The sequence below is a fragment of the Drosophila mojavensis genome, unplaced genomic scaffold (genome assembly GCF_018153725.1).
Source record: "Drosophila mojavensis isolate 15081-1352.22 unplaced genomic scaffold, ASM1815372v1 contig_36, whole genome shotgun sequence".
Lineage (NCBI taxonomy): Eukaryota > Metazoa > Arthropoda > Insecta > Diptera > Drosophilidae > Drosophila > Drosophila mojavensis.
In genome coordinates this window covers 18,525,384-18,551,859 of record NW_025318858.1, presented here as the reverse complement: position 1 = coordinate 18,551,859, position 26,476 = coordinate 18,525,384, and the positions used below count along the sequence as shown (strand labels likewise).

The 26,476-nt window shown below is 38.7% G+C and overlaps 2 protein-coding genes across 2 annotated transcripts; one reads left to right on the top strand and one right to left on the bottom strand.

Moving 5' to 3' along the window:
• Positions 1-7,503: 7,503 nt before the first annotated feature.
• LOC6577249 (protein Wnt-10b) lies at positions 7,504-24,474 on the top strand. Its single transcript, XM_032729371.2, has 6 exons — positions 7,504-7,944; positions 15,156-15,303; positions 15,917-15,995; positions 20,858-21,240; positions 21,328-21,766; positions 24,007-24,474. Exons 1-6 carry the CDS (start codon positions 7,769-7,771, stop codon positions 24,192-24,194), a joined length of 1,413 nt encoding a protein of 470 aa, XP_032585262.1. The 5' UTR covers positions 7,504-7,768; the 3' UTR covers positions 24,195-24,474.
• Positions 24,475-25,383: 909 nt separating this feature from the next.
• On the bottom strand, positions 25,384-26,291 carry LOC26528260. The gene is made up of 3 exons (XM_015165575.3): positions 26,066-26,291; positions 25,687-26,004; positions 25,384-25,625 (listed from the first exon to the last, which is right to left on the bottom strand). The coding sequence occupies exons 1-3, from the start codon at positions 26,129-26,131 to the stop codon at positions 25,440-25,442; spliced, it is 570 nt and encodes a 189-aa protein (XP_015021061.1). The 5' UTR covers positions 26,132-26,291; the 3' UTR covers positions 25,384-25,439.
• Between the last annotated feature and the right edge of the window lie 185 nt (positions 26,292-26,476).

Below are 26,476 nucleotides of genomic sequence, written 5' to 3'. Positions count from 1 at the left end.
TTGGAAAAGCTGGAATTAAACTATAATATAATAGCTCAAATATTAAGTAAAGCATGTTAAATTAAATTAAACACAAAGAGGGAGAGAAAGAAAGTGAATTAATTATTTTAAAAATTTAAATATAAAAATAATTCAAATAATAAAAATAAATAATTCAATTAATTAAATATATTTACATAATATGAAAAAAGTATTATTGTAATATTAAAAAATTATTATTAAAATGAATTCCTTAAATAGTGAAGAATGAGCATTTTCAGATTATACATACATATGCATATATATATTTAAAGACTTTAGAAAATAGATATTCATACTTTTCATAATATGGAATCATTAAATACAAAATTTCTATATTTTTATTTAATTCTACGTAGTAGTAGAAGTAGGTGGGTGATATGAAGCAATAATATAATTCATAGCAAATTAATAACATTATTTAGTACACCTATTTTGTTTTTCGTTTTATAAAAAAGAGATATTCTGTAATATTCCAAATATACACCTTGATTTAATAACATTGATATTATAGTTAAATAAATGTGACTCACAAATTCTTTTTGAAAATACTGTGATTCACACCCTTTATACATTTTATCCATAGAAGATAGGTGGATAATTATTTAATTACATACCTTACAACTACATACATACCACTTTCATGTGCTCATCTCAAGTCATTTACACATCTAATTGCAGTATGAGCATTATTATAAATAAATTATATACAGAAGCCTCGAGCATCAGAATAATCCAATAAATGATCTGTGAAAAACTGTTACTGAAGAATTATATTATAGACAAAATAGATGTATTATTAATATTCATTCATTCATTATTATGATGATTTATTCATTAATACATATTAACAGAATATTAATGCAAAGGGACTCTCATATAAGTCTGTGTAGTCAAACATTTCTCCTTTATTACTGAATTACTTAAATGTTATTAATGAATGATTTGAAATACTTTGTTCTGATTATTTCTTGTTCTGATTATTTCTTAAATAAATAACAAAATATTGAATTTCAAAATCTGAAATTTAAAAAATAAATACTTTATAATTTAAGTTAAATATATTTTCTGCATTAATTTACTATTCTTTTGATTCCATTTAAACTAATATTAAATTCTGCTAAAACTAATTTTAGTTAATACAATTTTTCATTCTTTTTGTTCATCACAAATTCTCAGTGTGCAGTTCCCAAAAGATTTCGAGCAGCCCTCAATGTTTGTATTCCCACCCTTTGTTTTTATTTTTTTTTTTTTTTTAGTTCTTTGCATTTTTCGCTATGTGCGTGCTGTGGTTTGTAAACCACTTGAAACAATTTTTAATTGTAATTTGCGCAAAGCCACGCCCCGCCCAGCACCACCCACCGCCCCCAAGGCAGGCAGCCAGCAGCCAGCAGCCGGAGCTAGCCGAGTGGCTGAACCGGGATTGGGGCGTAGAGTGCTCGCATGCATAGCTTAGAGCGGAGGCATTGCTGTGATGCCAGCCGCGGCTGCGACGTTGCCTGGAATTTTCATAGAATGGCGCGTCCGGCATGCAGACGCTTTGTGCCAACAGCTGGGGCAGGATTTGTAGGTGGGCCAGCAGCAGCAGCCATAGCGAGAGCACCAGCAGAAGCCTCTTTAATGCACAGGCGCAGCCGCTTTAAATTTTGGCCAGCCAGTTAGCCAGCAGTCCAGCCAGCCGGCCAAGTCCGACCCGGCCAAGTGCAATTAAAAATGAAAAATTTTCCCACACATTCGGTCAACTGTTGACTGGTCAGCGGCGATAAGAGGAGACAGAGACAGAGGCAGTGTGCCCCAGCCCCGAGCAGCAGGCACCAAGCCCTGCCACGCAGAGATGTCCATGCTCCTCATACCCATCCACCACGCCCGTCGTACCCCTACACAGACCCATACCCAGACCATACCATACCAATACAGTCGCCGAGCGCTGCTGCTGCACTGATTTCTTTTTCATGTCAGAGCAATGCAAACTGCGTGCACTGATTGGAGGCCAGCGGAATTTTTCCCATACACACATACACACAGTGAGCGCATCGGGTTCGCGAATCGGGCCTGGTAGCCCTTTAGCTTTAAGTTTGGCTTTAACTTTGGCTTTGGGCCTTACCTTGTGCCACTTTGGCCCGTGGAATGCGTCGAGTTATGTTTGTTATGTCGCCTGTCGGTTGCTGCATTCGCATCAGGGGAGGAGCGGTCTCTCCTCGAAAATTACTTTTGATTAATTTTCGCTTAATTTTTATTTTTATTTCTTACTTCAGCGAAATATCTCAGTGCAAAATTTGCGTCATTTTGAAATTTTTGTCAGGATTTATGAACGTCGTCGTTGAGTTAATTAAATTTCAGCAGCAACAAAACACACAAAAAAAAAAAAAAAAAGAAATACAAATATTAACTAAATTATGGGGTCTCCTTCGGTCTCCCTCTCTCTCTCTTCCATGCATACTCTCGCTGTCTCTTTCAGTAACCCAGGGCAACGCCATTAAAATGTTGTGTTTGCTGTTTCTCTTGAATTTTTCCTTTTAATGAGCACAAATTGTCTTGAACTTAAAGGCGCACCTGCGAATATCAGTGCAAAGCATTTGCAAACTATGAAAATAATGAAAATTAATGAAAATCAATCAAAATGTGGTAAGCCCAACAAAAAAAAATTATATCTCAGTGGGCGTGGGAATTGCCATTTAATGAGTATAATCACGAGCACAAATCCGTTGTTATATCTATCAACTAATGGGCACAACAAGGCCAGACAACCCTCATCCCCTGATACTAATTGAGAATGCAATAGACAAGGAAATCTCAGGCGAATGGGCGATCATAGAAATACCCTCCCTGTTAAGAAAGAAATTATAAAAATATATATGTACATATATAAAAATAATGATTTATGTTTAACTATATAATAAAAGTGTATACTGAATGTGCATAACAATTTTATAAGTCAATTCGGGCTTAAGCAGATGCTTTTATTTATTGTACTTCAATATCTGATCTCACCTAAAAACTAGATTTTTTTCTGCTAAAATATTCTAAATAAATACAATACAATATTTGTCATACATATTTATATCAGTCTTTGTTTACCTAACTTTCCTTTCAGCCAACAGCTAATATACCCCTTATTACCCTCTTCTGCAACGGGCTGAAACAAAAGCAACCCCCAATCGTTAGGGACTTAAACTGAGATATCAACACTTGCCCTGCGCAAAAATATGTTAATATCTGTGAAATTGATCTGATTTTAATTTCAATGGCGTCCCCTTACCCCAGCGAGCGTGGCTGATAGCTGAGAGCCGAGCGCTGAGCGCTGAGCGCTGGGAGTCCCTTACAGTTCACTGCACATTTTTCATGCCCAACAACAATAGCAACAACAAGAACGAGAAGGACACAACCCTTTGCTGCGGCAGTTCCATTTTCAGCTGTCTGAGCCCGAGTCTGGGTCTGAGTCTGATTCTGGATCAGGGTCGGGGTTCTGCTCTGGTTAATCCTTTTGGTAATTTATGCGCACTCCTCTTGCTGCCACTTACCAAACTAATCATCATGCTGCTGCCAGCCCGGCCTACTCGGCCTACCCGGCCTGCTCGGCGTGCTCCTCCTGCTCGTTCATGTCACGTGGCCGCGTCCGTCCTTTCCATCCGCTATCATTATTCCTGCTGCTGCTTGTCGTGGTTGTATTGTTTATTGTGACAATTCTTGTCAACAGCGCAGCAAATGTCAACGGCACATTGATGGATGTGCCGCCAGAGCCAGAGCCAGAGCCAGAGCCACAGCCACAGCCAGAACCACTACAAGTAGAGAGCCTCAAGCTGATGCCGCAGCCACAGCCAGGTGATGGTGATTCATGGCAATTGCATGCGGTAAAGAGCTGCACAAAATTTCTTGTTCTTGTTGTTGTTGTTGTCGTTGTTGCGGTTGCTGTGGCCTCTGGTCAGAGTATGCCAGAGTATGTGTGTGTCTGTTTATGTGACTGACTCGGTCTGCATGGGAAAAGATTATGTTTTCATTCGTTAACGGATGTGTTTAATGAGAGCTAACTGACCAAAATATGGCATTACATCCACCCCGCTGAGCGGTAATATTATTGTACAATAGCTCTAGCAATCGCTTACGTAACAAACAATAAGAGTATCAAATGATTTTTAATACAGTACATAATAAATGTACTCTCAACTAATAATATATATATTAAAATATTTACTCACTCTCTGAGAAAAAACTTAGGGAGCAACTGATCAGCTCTGGGTGGTTGAGTTAAATGAAGCAAAAAGTCTTTATCTATTGTTATTGGTATGTATGCGAGAGTCGTGTTTGGTTGATTGCATTCGAGAGTTGAGTGTATGTGAATACGCATTGAGCTCTCCAGTTATGTTGCTCACTTACCGAGTCTCATTGTGCGAACGTCAATCGTATCCCTCCCTAAATTATGTTCGTTAAAAGAGCGCCACACGAATAGTTAAACTCTAGGCGCTCAACTGAAAGCAAAAACGAACTGACGTCTTGCTCAGAGCGATATTGTGTGAGTGTGATTTTTTTGGGTTCTTTTAGCAAAGAGTAATGAATCAAGCTATGTAAATGCACTGTTAACTAACATTTTTCACCCTACTTATCATTTGTTCTTGAGTGGTACTCAAACAAATTTCCGTTCCGCTGCTAATACCTGAATGTTGCTTTACAATAAATTAAAATGTTTATATATATATGTATGTAAATATACTATATATTTGGCCATTCGTATGAGAATTTTGCAAGATTTACAGCTTTTAGTCTGTAGTCTGGAGTAAGATTATGATAACCGCAAAAGGTAGTTACTGTAGTTACGCTCATTCATACGAATTGCATATGCCACAGTGGATGCGGCAGCAACAAATTGTGGCACAAACAGCTGGCAACAAGTGTTACTTGGCCACAGCCGCGTCCTTTGAAGTGTAACAAGTAGCAAGTGAAAAGTCAAAGAGGGTTAAGTTCACACACTCGCCGCCATGGCAGACACAAAGGCACACATGCATACATCCACTCACACACACACACACACACACACATACACTCTCAAACACACAGCACGCCGACCCACATTTGAGGTTCTTTCGCTACTTAACTTTTGCCCTGAGAAACTAGGAAGTAGACGCGAATCAATTGCCTCATTCACTTGGTACTTTGTTGTTGTAAGGTCAGCCCTCGCCTCCTCCTGCTCGCCTCGACAAATTAGCATATTTCAAAGACAACAACAACAACAACAACAACAAAGGCCATGAATGCAATAATTGGGGTCCTTGACTGCGCCAGTTTCACTTTTGTTGTTGCAGTCGCTTTAATCCTTTGATGTTTGGCAGAAGTGGCACTCGGACGTGTGCCCTTGTATCCTTGTATCCTTGCCCCCAAGCAGCAACAATGCCACTTAATCAGTTTTCATTTTTATAAAGCCTCTTTAAGGCCTTCCACAAACGGATTGGGGTTCAGCAGGTGTCAATTGACAGCGAGGAGGGCAAGTGACATCTATGGGGGCGGGGCTGCGTTGAGCCAGCTAAATCCTTGCACATCGCATTTTGTGCTAATTAGGCCGTAAGTGCAACAGAAAAAGTCAATGGAGCATTGAATGGGCGGTGGGCAGGAGGAAGGCCAATCGGCAATTCTCGCATGCGACAACTGCACGAGGCAGTCAACTGACTGAATACATCACTTCGGCTGGCCGGCTGGCTGGCAGCCCTGCCTCAATGTGGCTGGCTGTGTGTGTCCTTTGATGTATTGTACTTTCGCCAGCCAGTCGCTGCGCAGCCACCCCAAGGACGGGCGCACATCAGTCAAGGCACGCGCATAACGGCTACATCTTCATCTCCATCAGCATCATCATCATCATCATCATCATTATGGGCTTCAACATCATCACTGCAGGGATAGCAAGCAGCACGCACACTGCGAAGCACAGGACGAGGCAGGACGCTGTTTCAAGCGTTTTTGTTTCTGTTTCAATTTTTGATTTTAATTTGCATTTAGAGCCTGTCGCACTCGGCTCTCGGCTCATAGTCGTTCGACGCGTTTCCGTGACAGGACGTCTTGTGTCCTGTGGCTTCCGATAAATTTAATTACGCGCTCATAGTGCAGCAATATAAAAGCAAAATAAATAATAATAATTTCAAATGAAAATATAAAGTGATTAAAAATGAGAAAATCAATTGGTATATAAAATCAATAAAAATACGAAAATAAACCTATTGATATATTTTTAATTTTAATTGTGCAATATAATGTTTTTATATAATAATAAAATATATGTTATCAAAAATGTAAACATAAATTATAGTTGAAAGCATAAAACACAATAAATACATTTAATTATAGTCAGAGTTTATTAAATTGTAATAAAATATATGAATACAAAATTTTTGGATAATAAAAAAGCAAGAAAAAATTGAATACCAACAATTATAAATAAATAATGCATTTAAAGAATATAATAATAAGTAAATTACATTGAATTTTTTTTTCTTTAAAATTTATAGATGATATTTTAAATTAAAAAAAAAAAAATTGCAATGAATACTTAATTATATGTTTTATAAAATATACAAATTACAGACTCTACAATTAAAAAATGAAAGCTAGTCCAAATAAAATCAAAAAGCAAAAAGTGCAACGAATCGAACCTAATTCTCACAGCTGAGAGATAAAAGCCACCCAGAAGTAAACTTCACGTAAAAAAAATAAACAAAATAAAGCAGAATAAAAAAGTTGCAGACCAATCAGAAAAGTCCAAGCTAAAAGCGATTGTAAATAAAACGAAAACAAAAAAAAATAAATGAAATAAAAGAAGGTAACAAACAAATATTACAAGCAAAAGAACTTGCTCAGCTAGCCAGTAGCCGAAGAGCTCTGAGCTGAACGGTCAATGTTTATTGACGCTTTGCTCACGATCGGCAATTCGATAAACGCGCCGAGAGCCCGGCCATAAGAGAATGGCAAAGAGTGGGCAAAGACCGCTCAAAAGATCAACAAAAATGTGAAAAATTGAAGATCAATTACATGAAGGAAAAAAGATTTACGTGCTTAAAATAGAAAAAAAAATTTTTTAATCAAATGAAATATGTGAATAAATTCATAAAAATCTATAAAATTACTATACTTTAAAAAGGAATAAATTGGCAAAAAATTATAAAATATGAATTAAAAAATATATAGAAGTTTAAATGTAATATATACACTTTAAAAATTGTACTGTAAACAAATAGAAAATATATATGAATTCGTAGTAATATTAAAAAAAAAAAGTACCAAAATTATTATCGAAATTTCATTATGTAAAAAGTCAATAAATGGTAAAGAACTGGCTAAGAGGTCTATAAGAAATAGTTAATTGTTGAAAATTATTGGCAAACTAAAAAAAATCCATAAACAAATTTTAAAAAATATATAAAAATATTAAAATGACATAAAATATTTTATATTAATAAACTTTATTTACAAATAATAATAAACAAATAAATAATAATAAACAAAAAAAATTCTCACTTAAATAGGCTTAAAGGAAAAAAAAATCATATGAAATATGCGACGAATATGTGATGTGCGTAGTAAAAAGTGTTGCTGTGTAGCTTCAATGTGCACTTCAAAATGTTTGCTGTTGCATGGCCTCGGCAAACCAGCTCAACAACAACAGCAGCAACAGCAACAGCAACAACTAATCAACTAACTCGTGTGTGCAACAACAACAACAATAAATGCAATCAAAATGTGCTGCTAGTCAAATTTGGGCTACAATTGTATGAAAATTTATGCAAATCAAAGCCGAGCGATGACTGCGTGGCGAGCAACAACAGCAACTGCCAACAGCAACAGCAGCAACACCAACAGCAACAACTTGACTGCCGCACAGTCGCCGTCGCGCCATTGCCATTTGCATTTAATTGTTGTGATTATCTTGGCCTGCTGCACACGGTGGTAAGTGCGAGTATCTTGTGGATACATAGTGTTAACAGCGAGTATCTTGCGGATGCACACAACCATTCTCAACCCATTCTCCATTCGCATCTATGTAAGTGGCTGTCCGGCCGCATCCATCAACACTGTGGCGCGTATGTAAAGCAAAACTCAAATGTGTAAATGGCCTGTCAACAAATTAACCCAAGCATTACACAAGCGCGGCCTTTTGTAGTAGCTGTTGTTGTTGTTGCTGTTGTCGTTGTCGGAGGCAAGTTAATTAATTAAGCGACAACCACAAAAACAACAACAACAACATCAGCAGCAACAACAGCAATAACATCAGCAGCAGCACTTTATGTTGCTGAGTCAACAGATTAATCAATGCGAGTCTTACACGTCCGTTCGACCCGCCGTCCCCTCCCAAAAACTGTCAGCCATAGGTGTTGGCATAATTAATATTGATCTAGCCATAAAGCCGGCCAGCCAAGCTACCTGCTTAATTGCCTGCAGTTGTTCAGGCTGGAACAATTATGCGAATTTAAAGTTGAACTCAACTCATTGAATTAAGGGAAACTCTCAGGGAACGACCAAAGCTCGGCATATAGAGAAACATTATTTAGTTTTCTGATTGATGATCTTTTATCCGAGCTAGTTGCAAACTAATTTAATGAGATAATATTTTAATTCAATGTTTTACATTTTCATTGTAAATATACTTCATATAATCACACATCGACTTTTAGTATTGGGTATATATACGAATATATTAAATGTATATTTTGGTCTTTTAAGTAGAGCTAATGCACAATTAAAACGTTTTTACTGTAGTCCCTCAAAAATATTTGATTATTTATTTATATTTATTTGTAATCAGCAGCCAAACTTCAGGAACTAATTAGCTGATCGCAATGTTGAGCAGCTAAGTTTCATGATCCAAATCTCAGAATAAATGAATCAAACCATAAAAAAAAAAAAAACAATTTTATTTCGCACTAAATGATTTGTTAATAGGAAATGTTAAATTAACTAATTAAAACACATAGAGTCATACAATATATTTGTGTTAATATTGGTTGGCTAGAATTTATATAAGCTAACAACAACATTATGAGTCGCGCCAAAAAAAAAGTATATTAAGCTTTTATATGTATAATCAATCAAATGGCTTGCATTTATTAAGAAGTAATGAAAGTCAGCTCTATAAGTTGAAGAAGAATAACACAATAATATAAGTTCAATACATTTTAATATAAAGCGTATTAATCATGCTTTATGCGGTACTCTTATAATTTTAGTATTATATTATAATACATCATGAATTGCAGTCAAAGAAAATTTATTAAATTTCTTTAATTATTTTTTTATTTCTCTATATGTATTTTTAAATGATGGCTCTGTGATTCATTAAAATAATTTCAATTATTTTAAACACATTTATTTCATCTATATAAGTCGGAAATTCCTCAGCTTCGGCCGAGTCAGCTCATTGCAGCCATTTAGCTATTTAGCTGGCGCAAAAAAACCAAACAGCAACGAATTCTTAGCCAAAGAGTCTACGCCATTTTGAATGGTTCATGGCCGCTGGACTGGACTGGACATGGTATCCACCCAGAGAACACACAGCCGAATGGCAATTGCCCAGTTGTTTCCAGTTGCTGTTGCTGTTTCTGTTGCAGTTGCAGTTGCAGTTGCAGTTGCTCTGGCTGCTGGGTTTGTTGGCTCAGAGTGTGTGTGTGTGCGCCTCGTCTTCGTCGCAACTGTGGCCAACCTACACAATTGAGTTGATTTCAATTGCAGGGTGGTCCGTGGCACTCAGGGCTTTATAATGCGCCAAGCACTGTCAATCGGTCTCCGACTCCGACGCGTATGCTTATGTGTGTGTGTATGTGTGTGCCAGTGTCTGCTGTGCGCAATCAGGCGAACGAGATGCAATGTCTGTCCAGGTTCCAGGTGCGGCGGACTGGCTGACTGGCTGACTGACTGGTTGCCTCGCCTAGCAGTTGCAGCTTGTTAATCTCGTTGCTGTTGTTGTTGTTGTTGTTGTTATTGTTGCATGGGGTTGTCAACATACTTTTTTGCTTGTTGACAACACAGCAACAACAACAACACCAACAACAACGACAACGAGCAGTTGCAGTCATCTCGAGACTGCAGCAATGCAGCCTGAAGAGCAGCCTGCAATTCGTTCGTCTTCCTCGTAGTTGCAACGTCATAATTGCAGCGCATAATGAGGCACACACACACACACACACACACACTGGCAAGTGGGAAGTGCAACTGCATTTGCAGTCAGAATTGCTGCAATTTTCGTTTGAAATGCAAATGAAGCACACACACACACCCACGCACGACCACGCCCCCAATGATGACAGTGCGCCCCCAAACGTAGTTAAGCAAGTGCAGTGTATAATGTGCAGCAACCGAGTCCTAATTGGATGCACCAAGTACACACACACATACACACACAGGTACTCCTGTATATGTATGTATGTCTATATGCAGGCTGAAGTGTTCTCCGCTGCACCACATGGCGTATGCGCAACACAACAACTTGAGCTGGATTTATTTATGAGTCGCTGCTACTTTGGCAGCCTCAGGTCTGAAATCTCATGTGCACGATATGCAGCTCATTTAATTGCTCGTTAAATTTGTGGCATTTTCTTATCGCTGGGCAGCGCGCGATAACGTCTCGCCTCGATTGGCAGTCAAATGATCTTCGGTTCGACACTTGCCGATCTGCGAGAAAGTTGCCCCCAGCAAACATTTCGATTCTTTGCTGAAATTTACGGCTCATTTACAGCTGCGATACGTTAGATAAAGCAGATGCAGTGTAGCCGATATATGTGTAGCATTGTGGAAGCTAACATATACATACATATATAAAGGCCACACCTAAAGTATAGTAAATGTCATATGGACTTAAACAGGGCAGGAACAATTTTAAATGGAATTGGAAAGAAACTGAGAGACAGAGAGAGAGAAAGATTAAGAGAACGCTTGAAAGCAAGAGAGTGAAAGAGCGAAAAAAAAGAACAAATGATAGAGAAATAAAAGAGATAATAAACTGAAAATAGAACGAAAAATTAAAAGAAATAAATATTTAGTAATTGTAAGTAAATTTTTGTAAATTCTATTATTACTAATTAGACACATTACTTACATATATTATATAACACCTTTCAACATTATCTTTACTTTGACTTCTCATATTAAATAAATATTAATTCTTCTTTTACCAAACACTCTTCGTTGAAGTTTCTCTATCACACATACAAAAAAAGAGATCCACAGCTGATGTAGAGATACTCAGTACTGATATGCTTTAACTAGTTTATCAAGTGTTATAACAATTTTTTGTCGTTTGAAATATTTATAAAAAATACTCTCCAAGACTTTTTATTCAAGATTATAAACATACATAATTACTTTACATTTTATGTGAACAGAAAAGTAATTTAAAAATATTATGTCATACACTTAATAAATTTTATTTATATATCCAAAACTACATAACAAATTTTGTAGTTTTATTCATCTTCATGAATCCAAAAAATAGTCAGAAATGCTAATTGTGAAAAACTGAAAATAAAAATCAATAATCAAATATTATATTTCATGCAGTCATTACATAGTTAAATCAACTCTCTCTCTCTCTCTCTCGTTCTCTCTCCCTCTCTCTCCGTTCCATATATTGATATAAAATCAAAATGCCCCTGCTACAGGAATTTCTCAATGGCTGCAGGGTATAATAAAGTTTCTTGGCAAAATGCATTTTAATTGGTTCCCAGATATGCAATGCAGGGCATCACACAGAGCCATCTGCCAGACGTCTTTCAGATAAAGAATTTAAACTGATGCACATTTTGTTAACAGCTTTATAAAGCGTATGGCTTTTAGTCGTCGTCATCGAGCTGTTGGTGTTGCTTTTGTTGTTGTTGTTGTTGGCATTGCCATTGCTGAGTTTGCCAGTGAATTCAATAAAACTGATAAGGCAACAAAGTCAAGGAACCGACGCTGACTCATGCAGCAGCGTGCAGCCTGGGCAGCAGATCTGCGATCCAATCCAATCCAATCCAATCCGATCCCATCCGATGGGGCGATCCGATGGGGCTGTCTGTCTGGCTTAGCGCGTATTTCACGCGATGCGATAGCAGCGCAATTGATTCGCTTATAAAATTTATCGATCTGTTAGCCGCGGCTTAAAATGTTGCCAGGTTGGTTAATTTGAGTTTAAGGACGATGATGTTGCTTATCAGGCGTGTAAAGTGTTGCCACGATAACCAACAAATAAAGTGAAGCAAACTAAAAGTCTGCCAATAAATGGTGTATATATGTATATGTATATGTATGGATATACTCGACCGCTGGACACAAATTTGTATTTCATTTTCATAATTTAAGTTTCTCACGCTCATGAGCTGAGGCTCCGGACTTCGAAGTTCTATTGAAATGCCATAAAAAGATTGAAATGTGCGGCAAGGCTTTAATAGGCGCCGCCAACCGTCTTGAGCCGAGCCGGGCCGAGCGTTTCGGCCGCAACGTCTGTCAAACGGTAGCCCGTGCATAAATCAAGGATTTTTCGCTGCCTTATGCCCCTCCACAAACTATATCAAATCAGCTAGCTATCTAAGCCAGTTAGGCATAAACATTGTTTCCCACACACAGATACACTAACTCACACATATATATTGGCAGCCAGACTCAAGTCAAGGCAGATAACTTTGCCCCGGTCGAGACGAGACATTCCAGGCAGCCTGGCAGCCTGGCAGCGTGGCTGCCGGAGCCACGGCAACAGCTAGGAATGCTTTTGATCTCGGGCGACTATTCAAATACAGGGTGCCGGTGCTCCACTCTCAGTCAGCCGAGGCATTTCATTTCCATAGCTCAACGATAGCTCCTTCTGTAATTAAACGAATTTTATCAAATTTTTTGAAACGTTTAGGCCAGAAATGCACAAAACAAATTTTTTTTTTTCGCTAGCCAAAAGTGAAAGCTGCCACAACTGGGAAATACTTGGAAATTAGTCAGACGCATAGATTTAAAATGTACCTCTTATAACTGTCTTAATGATGATAAGAATAGAGGAGAATTTTACTACGCCGAGCAGAAATATATAACAATATTAAGTAAGATAAATAAGACCGGTATTTTTATAGCTTGGATAATCTAGAATAATATAGGTGACAGAAAATATAGACATAAAAACAAAAAGCGAATTTTTCTGTGGAAAAGATGTGCTATCAAAAGATAATATTTTATTGATGTGAGGTAGTATATGAGAGCTGTTGAGATTGCAGCGTCAATTACCGTATCTAATTGGTATATCAGCTTAGGGTTATTTGGAGAATAGTGGAACTCTTTAAGAATATGTTTAGCTACATAATATGTGAGTTATTATTCTAACATAAAAAATAAACAAAAATCAACAAGTCAAGAACAAGAGGAAAATAATTTAATATAAAGTGCTACGTTTCTTTTCTTTAAATGACAAATCTTACTACATATGAATGCTATCAATAATACTATGATAACAATGAAAACATAGTTATATGACATAGTATTTCTTTTGTTTAATCCCCATTTATTATTAGAATCTATGAAAACATATTTTAAAGACAAGAATATTTTGCAAAAATATTTTGCATAATTTAAAAATCTTTTCTGCTATAGCAAATAGTGCCAAATAGTACTAAATGAAATCTATGAAATAAATATTACTAAATTATGTATGTAAATAAATTATAAAAAATATATAAAATGATTATTTAATTTATATTTTATATAAATTTTATTATTAAATATTTACTGTCGTCAATTTTTCATATCATAACGCGTTCTTTATGTACTCTAGACAAAAATAGTTTGCAGCAAAAGTAATAATAATAATAATACAAAGAGCAGAGGATTAAATGATGGTATTTTATTCATATGTGCCCACGCAAGGCTTGCACCTCATTAACATGGCTAAACTGTGTTGCAAGAGCGCGTTCTCCATCTGCATTTGCAGCTGCAGCGAGACAACGGCAAATGCATTAAACGGGAAGCAAGTGGAGCACAGGCTCTGCTGTGCTCAGCTGCGTGAATGGCATACCAAATGATGGCAGATCCTCAGATCGCTTGCAGCGTTGCGCTGGGCTACGTGTGTGAAAATGGCACGTTTCAACATTTGAGTATTTTTTACATGCGCTACGTGCTACAATTAATCCACAGCCGCACCGACCCACCCCACCCCCTACAGCTGAGCTGAGTGGCGTGCGCAAGAGGCTACACTCAAGACGCCATCATTGAGCGCATCACGTATACGCCTGGTATGCCTACAGCGACAGCAACAGCAACTGCGCTCTGCGTGTCGCAGATCAACGCGATGCGATGGCGATGCCGATGGATCTTTCGATGAAGTTGTTCAACGTCAACTGGCACTCGCATTCAGTCTTTCTATCTATGTATCTGTGTCTGTATCTATGTCTGTGTGCCTCTGTCGCTGACTGCGTCTCTGTCTCTGTCTTTGTATCTGTGTCAGTATCTGTGGCGCAAGATCAGAACACCTCTCCGCCTGACCTTGAGTGCCATGGCGCGCTTTAAATGAGTTCAATGCGAGCCTCGGCCAGTTGATTCTTGGCCAGGCTTCTGTTGCGTGAGTCATAGACCAAAGTTTTGACTGAAGATTTATGACAACTCTGGAATTTAATTTAGCTACTGTCCGTCAGTCCATCTATTCGCGCTACCAGCTGAGAGCTGAGAGCTTTGCCTTTGCGCGCTCGTTGATTAAATCTGCCACAAAGCCAAATTAAATTTCACATAAACAAATAAAATGAAATTAAATTAAATTTGTTGCCAAGCATTTTTATATTTTATTCACTTAAATTTCGCTTATTTTGATTCATTTTTGTTTTTCTTTTTTTACTTTTTCGTTTGGGGTTTTTTGGCGCTCAAGGTTAATGACGACTTTCGGCTGCGGTCTGCGTGAGCTCGGGCTGTGATTTGTGTTGGCTACGAAATTGAGTTTGGGGCTTGCGTTTGGGTTGGGGCTTTGGCATTTTTGGGGTTGGTTATTGCGATTGCGATTTAATTGCCGGTTGCGGTTGCCATAATCAAATTTCAGCTAGACCAACACGGCAACTGGGCAGATGAAGTCGAGCGTGAGCTCACATATGACCGACATGATTGATATATGCACATGTGTGTGTATTAGGAATAGAGGTAAACTGTCTTGACTTTTGCACTTACAGGTTGTATGGCTTACCCGATGGACGCGCCACTTGCCGCTCGGTGCCTGGCCTAACCAAAGATCAGGTGGAGCTCTGCTACAAGGCGAGTGATGTGACTGCCGCTGCTCTGGAGGGCCTGGACATGGCCATACGCGAATGCCAGATACAGGTAGTTGCCTCAGATAATTTAAAGCAATCGGGTTTTCTTTTAATAAATAATAATTTTAGTCCTATTTATCTTATTTATATAATTACATTATATTTATTTAATTAAATAAATATTTATCGATTAAAACTAAATATATATGTTTTTTATTTTTAAATTCTTATAAATTTACATTATATAAATTTAAATTTATATATATATATATATATATATATATATATATATATAAAATAAAATAAAAAATGTTTTTTTTTATTCTTTACTATTTATTTTTATGTATATCTTTATTTGAATAAATATTATCATCGTATTTAGTATTTGTTCATTGAATTTAGGGAATAACAAAAATGTACATATATTTATTCAATTATAAATTGTATATTTTATTTTTCTCGTAAAGCGAAATGAAAATATTTGCTAAGGCTACTTTTATATGGTTATTTTTCGTTATCTTAAAACGTTTCAGGTGTATTCTAATTGATAAGCATTCCATGAATAAGCAGTCCCAAATTAGTACAACTAATACAACGATCTACCCATAGAATATTCATTTAATTTTAATTTTCAATTCTCTGCTGTTTGGCAATAATTAGCTAATCATTTTATGTGGTTGCAGTTTCAGTGGCATCGCTGGAACTGCTCGTCGCTGAGCACAAAGAGCCGCAATCCGCACGCCTCCAATCTGCTGAAGAAAGGTAAGTGGTGAGGTGAGTCGGAGTTGGAGTTGGAGCTGAGCCCATTCGCCCAGCTGGCCAAGTAGCCAGTGGCCCGGTCCCACCGAAAGCCATTAAGCTGACACTAAAATGCGCCGTAAGTGTGGCTCAGCTTTCACGCAAACAAAATCGCTTTACGACCAGCAAACGACAACGAAAACGACAAACTGTCAACGGGTTTGCGGTTATGCATAGAGCAACGGCCCACACGCAAACCGCTAGGCTGCAGCAAGAGTGCTGCAATCGGGTATGCTCAACGGGCATATACTTCTTGTGTGTTATTCTTTAGCTCTATGTCATTTAACTGCTTCACAATGATTCATTCCGACTGCTTCATTCAATATACCCCTTTCGGTTTCATCGAGTGAATGGAGTCTAATTAAAAGTGCCCAGCAATAGGCCCTGGTCCAGTGTCCGATGCTATTAGCCATCGCATTATTAGACACGCCATGGCACAAAACCACAGCAGGCGAAGCTGGCGCTGTAGCTGGAGCTGGAGCCGAAGCTGGCTCTCTGGCTGTCTAATGCCTCGGCCCAGTTGGTCAGCCGCAGCGCAGCTAGATCATGTTTCTAAGTTCTGCAGCTAGTAAGAGTGTTGCCCGAGGCCTGTTCTGGGCGCACCTTTTGTCACAGCCTAGTGCATCCCAGTAGCGGCAGTGCGAACTTTGACTTTGATATCTTAATCTGTCGGCCAGGCATTATATTTCACACATACGCACACACACACACACTCGGACGGCCACGGCGTGTGCCTTATGATCATGTTGATCATGATGATGTTTAGCTGGCCATCTACAAAGTGTCGCCGCTTTCTTAGCCGCTTTTGTTAGCCAAGTAGCAAATAGCGGTAACCGTATGATCACAAGCGCCGATCTCTAAGCTGCAACTGTATCAGCAACGACTACTGTTATGACTCACAGCGATAGCTTCTCAGGTTCACTTGCCAACCGAAAATACCCTGAAATAAATAATAATTGCACTATATGATTATTGATAAATTGAGCTACCTTTAATTTACAGTTTCGCAGATCTTTAGCAAGTCTCCTCAGACTCCAATAATCCCTAACTAATGACCCAGGGTGGCAATCAGGCTAGTTACTTGGAAAATCCTCTTGCTTGCCTTGAAGGAATGTTTTAACTGCGTTCCCAAGCGCTTCATTAGCTAAATTATGCGTCATACAATTGCTGTAAGCACAGGCCGAGTCCAAGACAATGGGGCGAATGGTCAAAATGGCGGCATGCAATGCAGATGCAAACGATATACTTCCAGTAGCAATACTGCAAAGATTTCTCACAAATTTCAATGCAGCCAAAGCGAAAAAGAAATAAATAAACAAATGCAAAAAACACACTAAAAAAAAAAAAAGTAAGAAACAAGCAATAACAAGAGTGGCCTGGGAGACTGTTGAGTAAAAGGGAAAGGTTCGCGGCCAAGTCGAGTGGAGACGACTCGAGTTGACTCGAGTCCGGCGTAATTTATTTGCATTCATCGTATAAATTATATTGTAAGCAAACCACTTCATTCAATTTCAATTTAAAAAATTGTTATCTCTGTTGACGGATGCTGCCGCGGCCACTGACAACGTACAGCCCAGCGACAGCCAGACATTTCAGCAGAGACAAACGAACGAGCCAGCGAGCCAGCGGACGTGGACGTGAATCTGGATGGGGCTGAGCTGGCTCAGCTCTCGATCTGCATGTGAATTTCGGTAATGGCTAAGGCTGAGCTAAGCAGACGCCAATCGCAGCGAATTATGGGCGATCAATTAGTCTGTATAAGGACTGAGTATAGAATATTATTAGATTTGCTTATGGTTGTGGAAAAGTTGATATAGAGCCGATGGGAATATTGAAAACTTCACTTTTATTTTAAGAGGATTTTTTCTTCAAAAGTGATAGACATATTATTTATGAAGAAAGCGTTTAGTAACAAAAAATGCAGCATTATTTGAAAAATATTTAATTATTTAATTAATTATTGAATAATAAGTAAATGCGTAAAATAAAAATAATTATCTGTAGGAAAATTAGTTAAAGAGTTTGAGAGATAGGCCACAAGAATTATAGATCTGCAGGTATTTAGCAGCGACAAATATTATCAGAATTTATCTATTTTTAGAAAATTTCCTCTTTATACAGAATAACTATATATATTTCAATAATATTATAATATAATATTATAAATTAATCTTGTTAACTTACAAAAAAGAAACAAAACATAATTCCTAAATAGGTTCAGATTTGAAAACTGACGCAAGCCAACCTATAAGCTATCTTTGCTCTAATATATATATTCAAGCATAAGCTATTCAATTCAATTCAATTCAATTCTCAAATGAATAATTTTAAATAAAAAAAAATGCTATTAAAATCCATATCAGAGATTACCGATAAAGAAAAATACATAGGCTAGAATGTTCAATTCTGTGTATAATCAATTTACTGGGTTTAGGTTTGCCTTTAGCTGGTATTGTGGCAATTGTGGATTTAGTAATTCCGACAAAGCCAGAACAATGTCATTACAGCATATCTACATATAATTTGCATTTAGCCATAATCTTGGGACTGGCATCAAGTGCACGCAAGCTTGATCGGGCCAAATACCAAAATGAGTCGGGTTAAAGTTAACAACACTGCCCAATATAACAATGCCGAACCATAAATCTCCAAATGCATGCCACACCAGCAGCAGCAGCAGCGGCAGCAGCAGCAGCAGTTGGAGAAGCCAGAGCAGCACTTCCAAGTAACTCTCGACTAGCCTTCAACGGGGCGCGCAGCGTACGAATATGGTAAACCCAAGCTTATGTCAGTGACATGTCTGCCGATCTGGCCGTCTGTCTGTCCGCTCGTCTGGCTGTCTGTTTGTCAAGCCGCCCGTTCGTGTGTCCATTAAATAAGGAAGGAAACACCGAACTGAACTGCACATAACGAGAGTCAATATTGACAGGCAACAGCAACGCGTGCAACGATTGCGACTGGGAGACTTATAAGGGCAGAGCAGCCACAGTCCAGCCAGTCAGCCACACAGCCAGCCAGCCAGCCAGCCAAGCAAGCAAGCGAGCAACCTGAGCAGCCCCAAAACAGCGAGGGATCGACGACGACGACGATCGGCCAAGTGAAACGAAACAAATCAAGTCGGAGAGGCACAATGACTGACAATCGAACGGCGCACGGACAGGTCAACTATTTTGCATACATCTACTATAACTTATGGAACTGGTCGCTCGTTGATCGTCGTCGCAGATCGCAGATCGCTGCTGCTGCGGCGGCGGCGGCGGCGGCGGCTGCTGCTGCTGCTGCTGCTGCTGCTGCTGCTACTTCGCCATGCATTATTGTCAATCAAGTGAGGCTGGACTTGGGAACTGGGCAGTGGGGCTGGGCTGGGACTATAGCGGCAGCAGGCATGTACAAAAGTAGTAAAAGGATTACGTACGATCGTCGACGACGATCGACCTTTATCTTGGTCTCGGTTCAGCCAAATGCATGTGACAACAAGCGAGCGACGTATGTCGCAAACAATTACTTGGGATTGCAACATAAGAGACAGAGACAGAGGCAGAGCGAGGAGGCAAGGAGCAGGGACAGGTACAGGGACAGGTCGCTGTTGTTGGGGACAGTGGCGAGAGGGAGGGAGGAGGGGAGGTGGAGATCGACTGGTCGCCTGGCTCGATCGGTTGCCAATTTATGCGCAGTAAGAAGCACGTCACTGGCCCCAAGGCATTGTCAAATGTAACTCGCTGGCAATGATGTGATTTGGATTTGCAAATGGCCTGGGGGGAGAAACAAAGCGTGCATAAATCAAGAGCCAATCGACCGAGCCAAACGATCAACGATCAACGATCACCGATCACACAGATCACAGATCGCGAAAAATGCAATCGACGGGCAGCAGGGAGAGAGTGTGAGAGAGCTGCTAGGCTGCTGTGGCTACTGTGCCCATTGATGCATTGATTGATGGCGTCTTAATCGTCAATCAAATGCGCGCTACACTTTTGCATTACACCATTGACATTGGCTGGCTCGCTGGATCGCTGGATCACTGTCGATCGTTCGATCATCCGTTCGATTGCATTGGCTGTAGAACAACGACAACTTGTCACAACATTGACATTTGCATTCGTGCGCATCCTGAGTGACGGACTCTTGACTTTCGTGGCCATCGGACAGCCTGACCATCTCTGACTGATTGTTTGACAGCTTTTGGCCCCTGCCCGGCCAGCTACCAGTTAGCAGTTAGCATCTCCTTGATGCACGCCTGTCACATTGACATATGTACTGTCGCCGGCGCATTGGATTTGCTCTTGGGTTTTTTGCTTGTCTTATGCAAAGTGGCGCTGACAATTTGCATGTCAATCGATTGACAAATGTTGCCAACTTTGGTCCGCTCAATGACGGCCGGTGCATGTCGGTCATGATTAACGTCAGTTTTGACAGCCGTTTGACAGCCGTTGCATAAGCCGTCAACTAGCCGACTGGGTGGGTGTGCTCTGAGACTGTGGGGCTGGCCATTGCTGTGCCCACAATTTTGCATCATTAAAACTTGTGCGGATCGATCGCTGGCATCAGTTGAATCGCCCATGGCTTTGGGTGGCGGCATTTGGGGCTTGGCGGCGGCTGTGCCCGAACGCTTGTCCGGCCCATGTCAAAGCCAAATGCCGCACAATTCCCTTGGCGACCGCAAAGACAGCGACAACAACTGCTTGGGCATTCAGTGTTAAAAATAACGCCGCATAACTTAGTTGGCGATAGTTTGCCCTGACTCCCCAGCGGCACCCAGTCCACTCTCGACTCATTCTTCAATTCCAATTGCCCAGCAGAAGCTGAAAGTTTCATCTGCTTCGCAGGCTATCGGGAGAGCGCATTTGCCTTTGCCATTTCGGCGGCTGGCGTTGCTCATAGTGTGGCGCGCGCCTGCAGCCAAGGACGTCTGATGTCCTGCGGCTGTGATCCGACCATCAATCGCAAGACGCTCAACAAGAATCTGCGCCAGTCCCTCGACAAGGAGAAGAAGCAATTTCTGCAATATCTGGAAACAAACCAGATCCTAACACCCGAGGAGGAGAAGACCTATGAGCGCTCCAAGATCGCGAGTCGCTGGAAATGGGGCGGCTGCTCCCACAACATGGACTTCGGTGTGGAGTACTCCAAGCTGTTTCTCGACTGTCGCGAAAAGGCCGGCGACATACAATCCAAAATCAATCTGCACAACAATCATGCGGGTCGAATGGTAAGCGAGCAGCTGAATCTGAAAACTTTCTCAATATTTCAAAAATAAAATCAAAAATTCCAAATAATTCCGCAACTTTCTTTTCAGGCCGTATCGAATAACATGGAATTTCGCTGCAAGTGCCACGGCATGTCCGGCAGTTGTCAGCTGAAGACGTGCTGGAAATCGGCGCCCGATTTTCACATTGTGGGCAAAGTACTGAAGCATCAGTTCCGCAAGGCCATTCTGGTCGATCAGTCCAATCTGGGCAATGGGGAGCCCATCGTAGTACTGAAGCGTTCGCGCAACAAGAAATCAAATGGCGGCGGCAACAGCGCTGGCAGCTCCACGGATCTGAGTGGCTCCGATGCGTCTGCCACGCGGACGGGCAGCGGCAGCCAAAGCGATCTAGACGCCGAGCAGAGCCCACGCCAGACCAAAGCTGATAAGAACGCGGCGCGCATGGCCCGCAAGCTGGAGACGTCGCTCTTCTACTATCAGCGCTCGCCGAACTTCTGTGAGCGGGATCTGAGCGCAGATATTCAGGGTGAGTACTGGGACAGAAAGTTGAAGCTATTTATGTATATAAATATAGATTAAACTATAGTAAAGCTAATTATAGATCTAATTATACTTTATACACATTCATATATATTATTAGCGTCCCGAGCTATCATTGTATGGGGGAGATATAGATATGGATAGGTTTATTTTTATTAATTCTACTTGAATTCTTATTATAATTTTATAATTTTTGTAAATAACTTTTATTGTATTTGTGATTATTTAATTTTAATTTGTAATTTGAAATATTTTAACAAATGCATATTTACAGAGCCTAACTAATCTAATTAATTTAAATAAAGATTTTCTGTACAACATTTTCAGAATTTTTCAGGTTTTTAAAATTTCAAGAAATATTAAAACCTTAATAAATTATAAAATGATATACACGTTTATTAGAAAAATTGTAGAATTGTTATGATAAAATAGGTCTTTAAAAAGTTCCAATAGTTTTAGAGTCGTTTTAATATAAACATACAATCAAATCTTTTCTCTTCTAATAATAGTACGCATGCTTTCTTATTCATATCAATAAAGTTTTTCTTCAATTCATTTAACAAATTCGATTAATATATTGATAAGAGTAAATACCATTATAAACAGATTGTTCAAAAAAAATAAAATAAATAAGAGAAAAATGTCAAAAATTCGGTCACACTCGGACAACAGGGTACTAATTAAAAATGATTTATTGACATTGCTTTGGCGATAAATTTGATTTGCCTCTAATAAATAAATCACAAATGCAAATTAACAGCAGCAGCGTAACAACAACTGCACAAAAAAAAAAAAAAAAAAAAAAAAAATAGCCATTTATTAACGGAGCTACCAAACATGCCACATAACTCAAAATGCGCCACGACAAAGTCGAGAGCTGCGCATGCGCTCGGCACGTACTCTCAGCCAACAAGCGGCAGCTACAACAATAACAAAAGCCAGGCAGATTTGCATGACTAGCAGATACTCTGGTCGAGGCGATAAGATGACCTAAGTAACTGCTATGGACTGTGGGGTGGACCATACAAGAAATGCAGCAGACTTTATAAAAGGCTTTTAGTTTAGGTTTTGGCTAATCTAATTAAATGAATTTAATTCTTGATTTTTGAAAGACAAGAAATAGTAGTCTAAATTATTAATTCTATATTTAGATATTACTATTATATATATATATAATACATCATAACATTAGTCTGATCATATTTATATTTGATCTTCATGTCTATAAGCTATAAAGTCTCTATCATATTATAAAAATGGGAATACTATTTCCTTCTGACTGATAAGCGAGATTTATGTATACTAATTCAAAGTCCTCTAAAAGAGGAAACAGTTAACACAGCAAGTAGTATACCCCATTGAGCCACTATCAATGGGTATGACTAACTGCCACTTGCAATTTTCGTTAGCCATTTTGTGGTTGCGGCCGTTGTTGTTGTTGTTGTTTCTGTTGCTGCCGTTGACACATTTGCAAATTATCAAAAGCGACGGCGACTGCGGGCCAGTTTAAAGTGTTAATTACGACGCAAATTTATAATTAATCGTTGCGGAGCAGCGGACTGGAGGGATGAGGCGGGCAGTGGAGCCGCGAGGAGCTGTGGAGCTGTTGAGCTTGACTATCGACGTTGATTCGTACCGTTCAGCCCGTAGTCCGCCATGCTCATCGCGGCGCATTCAACAGGCGCTTGATTCATGTGCCGTGTCTGGCCAAATGATGGCAATTAACGTTGGCAATTAACATCTAACAATTATGATACTTTGCTTAGCTGTTGCAGTTAATTGTTTATTTATCGCTTTTTAATGGCCGCCATTTCAACAGTTACACTCGAGCACGAACGACAGTTTAACACTGTGAATAAAGTCCAAACTAGGCAGTGATTAATCGAGTCCTTTGCTTCATGCGATTAACATATTGCAAATTGACATGATCAGATAGACTGAGGCTATTAAGCTGTCGACTAGATCAAGAGCTGAGATGTTCTCTAGAAGAAAAAAAAAAAATTAAGATTTAATGGCTTTAACTCGATGCGAAATACAAATCTAACAGTTTTATTAAATTAATTATTATACAAAAAAATAAGTGAGATTATTATAAAATCCTTTGAAAAAACTTATAACTTATAACTGAAATTCCATTAACATATCTATAAAACAGACGAATTTATTTGTAGATTATTTATTGCGAGTCATTTGGGAAATTTCTAAGCACAGTCTTTAATATTTCAGGTACAATTGGTCGCAAATGCAATCGCAACAGCACGACCAGCGACAGCTGCGCCTCCCTCTGCTGTGGGCGTGGCCACAGTCAAGTGAAGGAACGACGCGCCGAACGCTGCCGCTGTAAATTCCAATGGTGCTGCAGCGTCGAGTGCGACGAGTGCCATGTGGAGGAGTGGATAAGTGTGTGCAATTAAAGGCCATGGCAACTGATAAAAGACTTTTCTTCAATGCAATTAGCCAACAGCAGCAGCTAAAACAATGAAACAAAGAAATTGAAAATGATAACAGTATTAACATACATTTAATTAACAAATATATATATATATATAATACTCCAGATTGAATAGGACAACTATCGAAGGATCCATTGTACGAGTGTGTGTATATTTTATGTTTAGTTTTAGCTGTCCATTTTACTTCACGAATATTTGTAAATACAAATACATAATAAGATGCACGATTAGAAACTGTCAATCCGCTGACTTTTATTCAATACCCAATAATACATATCTCTCCCTCTCTTTCTCTCTCGTTCTCACTGTCAATCTCAATCACCCCATATTATGCACATTCTTATACCCGTTCAGGGTATAAAACGGGAAATCAGGGTATAATAGTTTTATGAAAAGTATGTAACAGGCAGAAAAAATCATCGCAGACCCCAAAAAGGGTATATATTCTTGATCAGGGCGACAAGCTGAGTCGATATAACCATGACCGTCTGTCCGTCCGTCCGCCCGTATGAGCAAAAGGATCTCAGAAGATATAAGAGCTAGAGAGCTGAAATTTTGTATGCATGTGCATATGTGTGTATACCATACGCAGTCTGAGTTTATCATATTTTTACGATAACTTAAGATCGAGAACAATCGATAAATTGATTTCGTTTTTTCAGTCTAATTTAAATACTATTAGACCTTGATATTTCAGATTCATTATGTATATATATTTAATGGAGACGAAGATTTAGTTAGTATAGTGTTGTTATTTCCAAAGCAAGTTGTGTTCAATGCTTAATGGTTCGAAGTTTATGTTGATATATGGTTCAATAACTATATTAATTGTATTTAATTGATTTTGTCTCAGGTCTACGTTAACATAAATATATAAATATGAATACATAGAAATTACAATCAATGGAGATATAATGAATGCATTTAAAAAATATCTTTAATGAAGCATATCGAAACAGAATATATAAACAGTATAAGCCAAATGAATAAATAATTCTTGAATGAAAATGAAATAGTGATTAGAGATTGTAGTCTAGTCTATTTTCTCTACGGATCATCTGCTCAATTTATTTGTCCTTACTTAATATAAAAAATAATAATAATAATAATAATAATAATAAACGTCTTCAATTGCAGGTTTTTATTTGTTTGATTTTGTTTACTCACATATAACTAATATATATATATAACTGTTTTTTTTTTTTTTCAAAATCGCTTGTTTGGGATTACCGTTGTATTCAGAATACCTTCGTCAACCAAAAAATAAAAATCTGTTGACAATTGTTTTCTATGGTGATAAAACCAATCTAGTTTGACAAGATATTCTCCAGTTGGAAACGGAATTCCCAACTTTTCATACGGCATATGAAGTCCGCTAGCAATTAGGGGACCCTTAAATGAATAATTTGTATTATTATATGAGTATGCCAGTATATTTGGATCTCATACTCACCACAGAGGGGCAGGTGTGATTAAAGTTTGTGTAGTTCCGTATAGCTTTTACGAATAGTATAATTACTGGATTAAACGGTTTTTGGAGGAACCGGCAAATGTCTGCGGATGCATTATAAAGCCAGGGCTTATAGCCATTGGCCTTCTTCAGAAGTTGAGCATCCATCCATATTTGATACGCAGGATATAACATGGTAGCATTAAAATTAAATACTGTCCTGTTACGACTTAATGCCTTCAGCCGACAAAGGTTTACTTTGACCCAGCTTGCGTTGTGAACACGGCAGCGCGCATTTGTAAATTTAAGTAGCGCAGCATTCTATAAAAAAGACTTCTTGATTGTCGAATACTTACATAGGATGAATGATGGATGTACTCACATTGGGATGCAATATTAAAACTAGCCACAGTTGGACTACCACATAAATCACAAAAACTTTCCGCATTTCGACTCGTTCGTTTAGCTAATCGAAGCTAAATATCACATATTAAATTCTTGACGGCGGCGATCACGCCTCTGGCCTTTTTAATGTAATACCAGATCCATTTTAAACGGTTCGATACGCTTGATGATCTGGTTAATATGAACAAATTAGTATTTTAATAGCAGTAGATAGGGATCATTTCGATTGGTTTCAACAAATGATTCAATCAATCGAATTTTCATATTACGATTACGAAGTGAAAATTAGACCAAGAGACTTCATATTTACTGTGTTTGAACATTTGATGAATACACAGATTTCTTATTTCTAAAGACTTGTGCTTCGGCATATTTTGATCACGTTCTG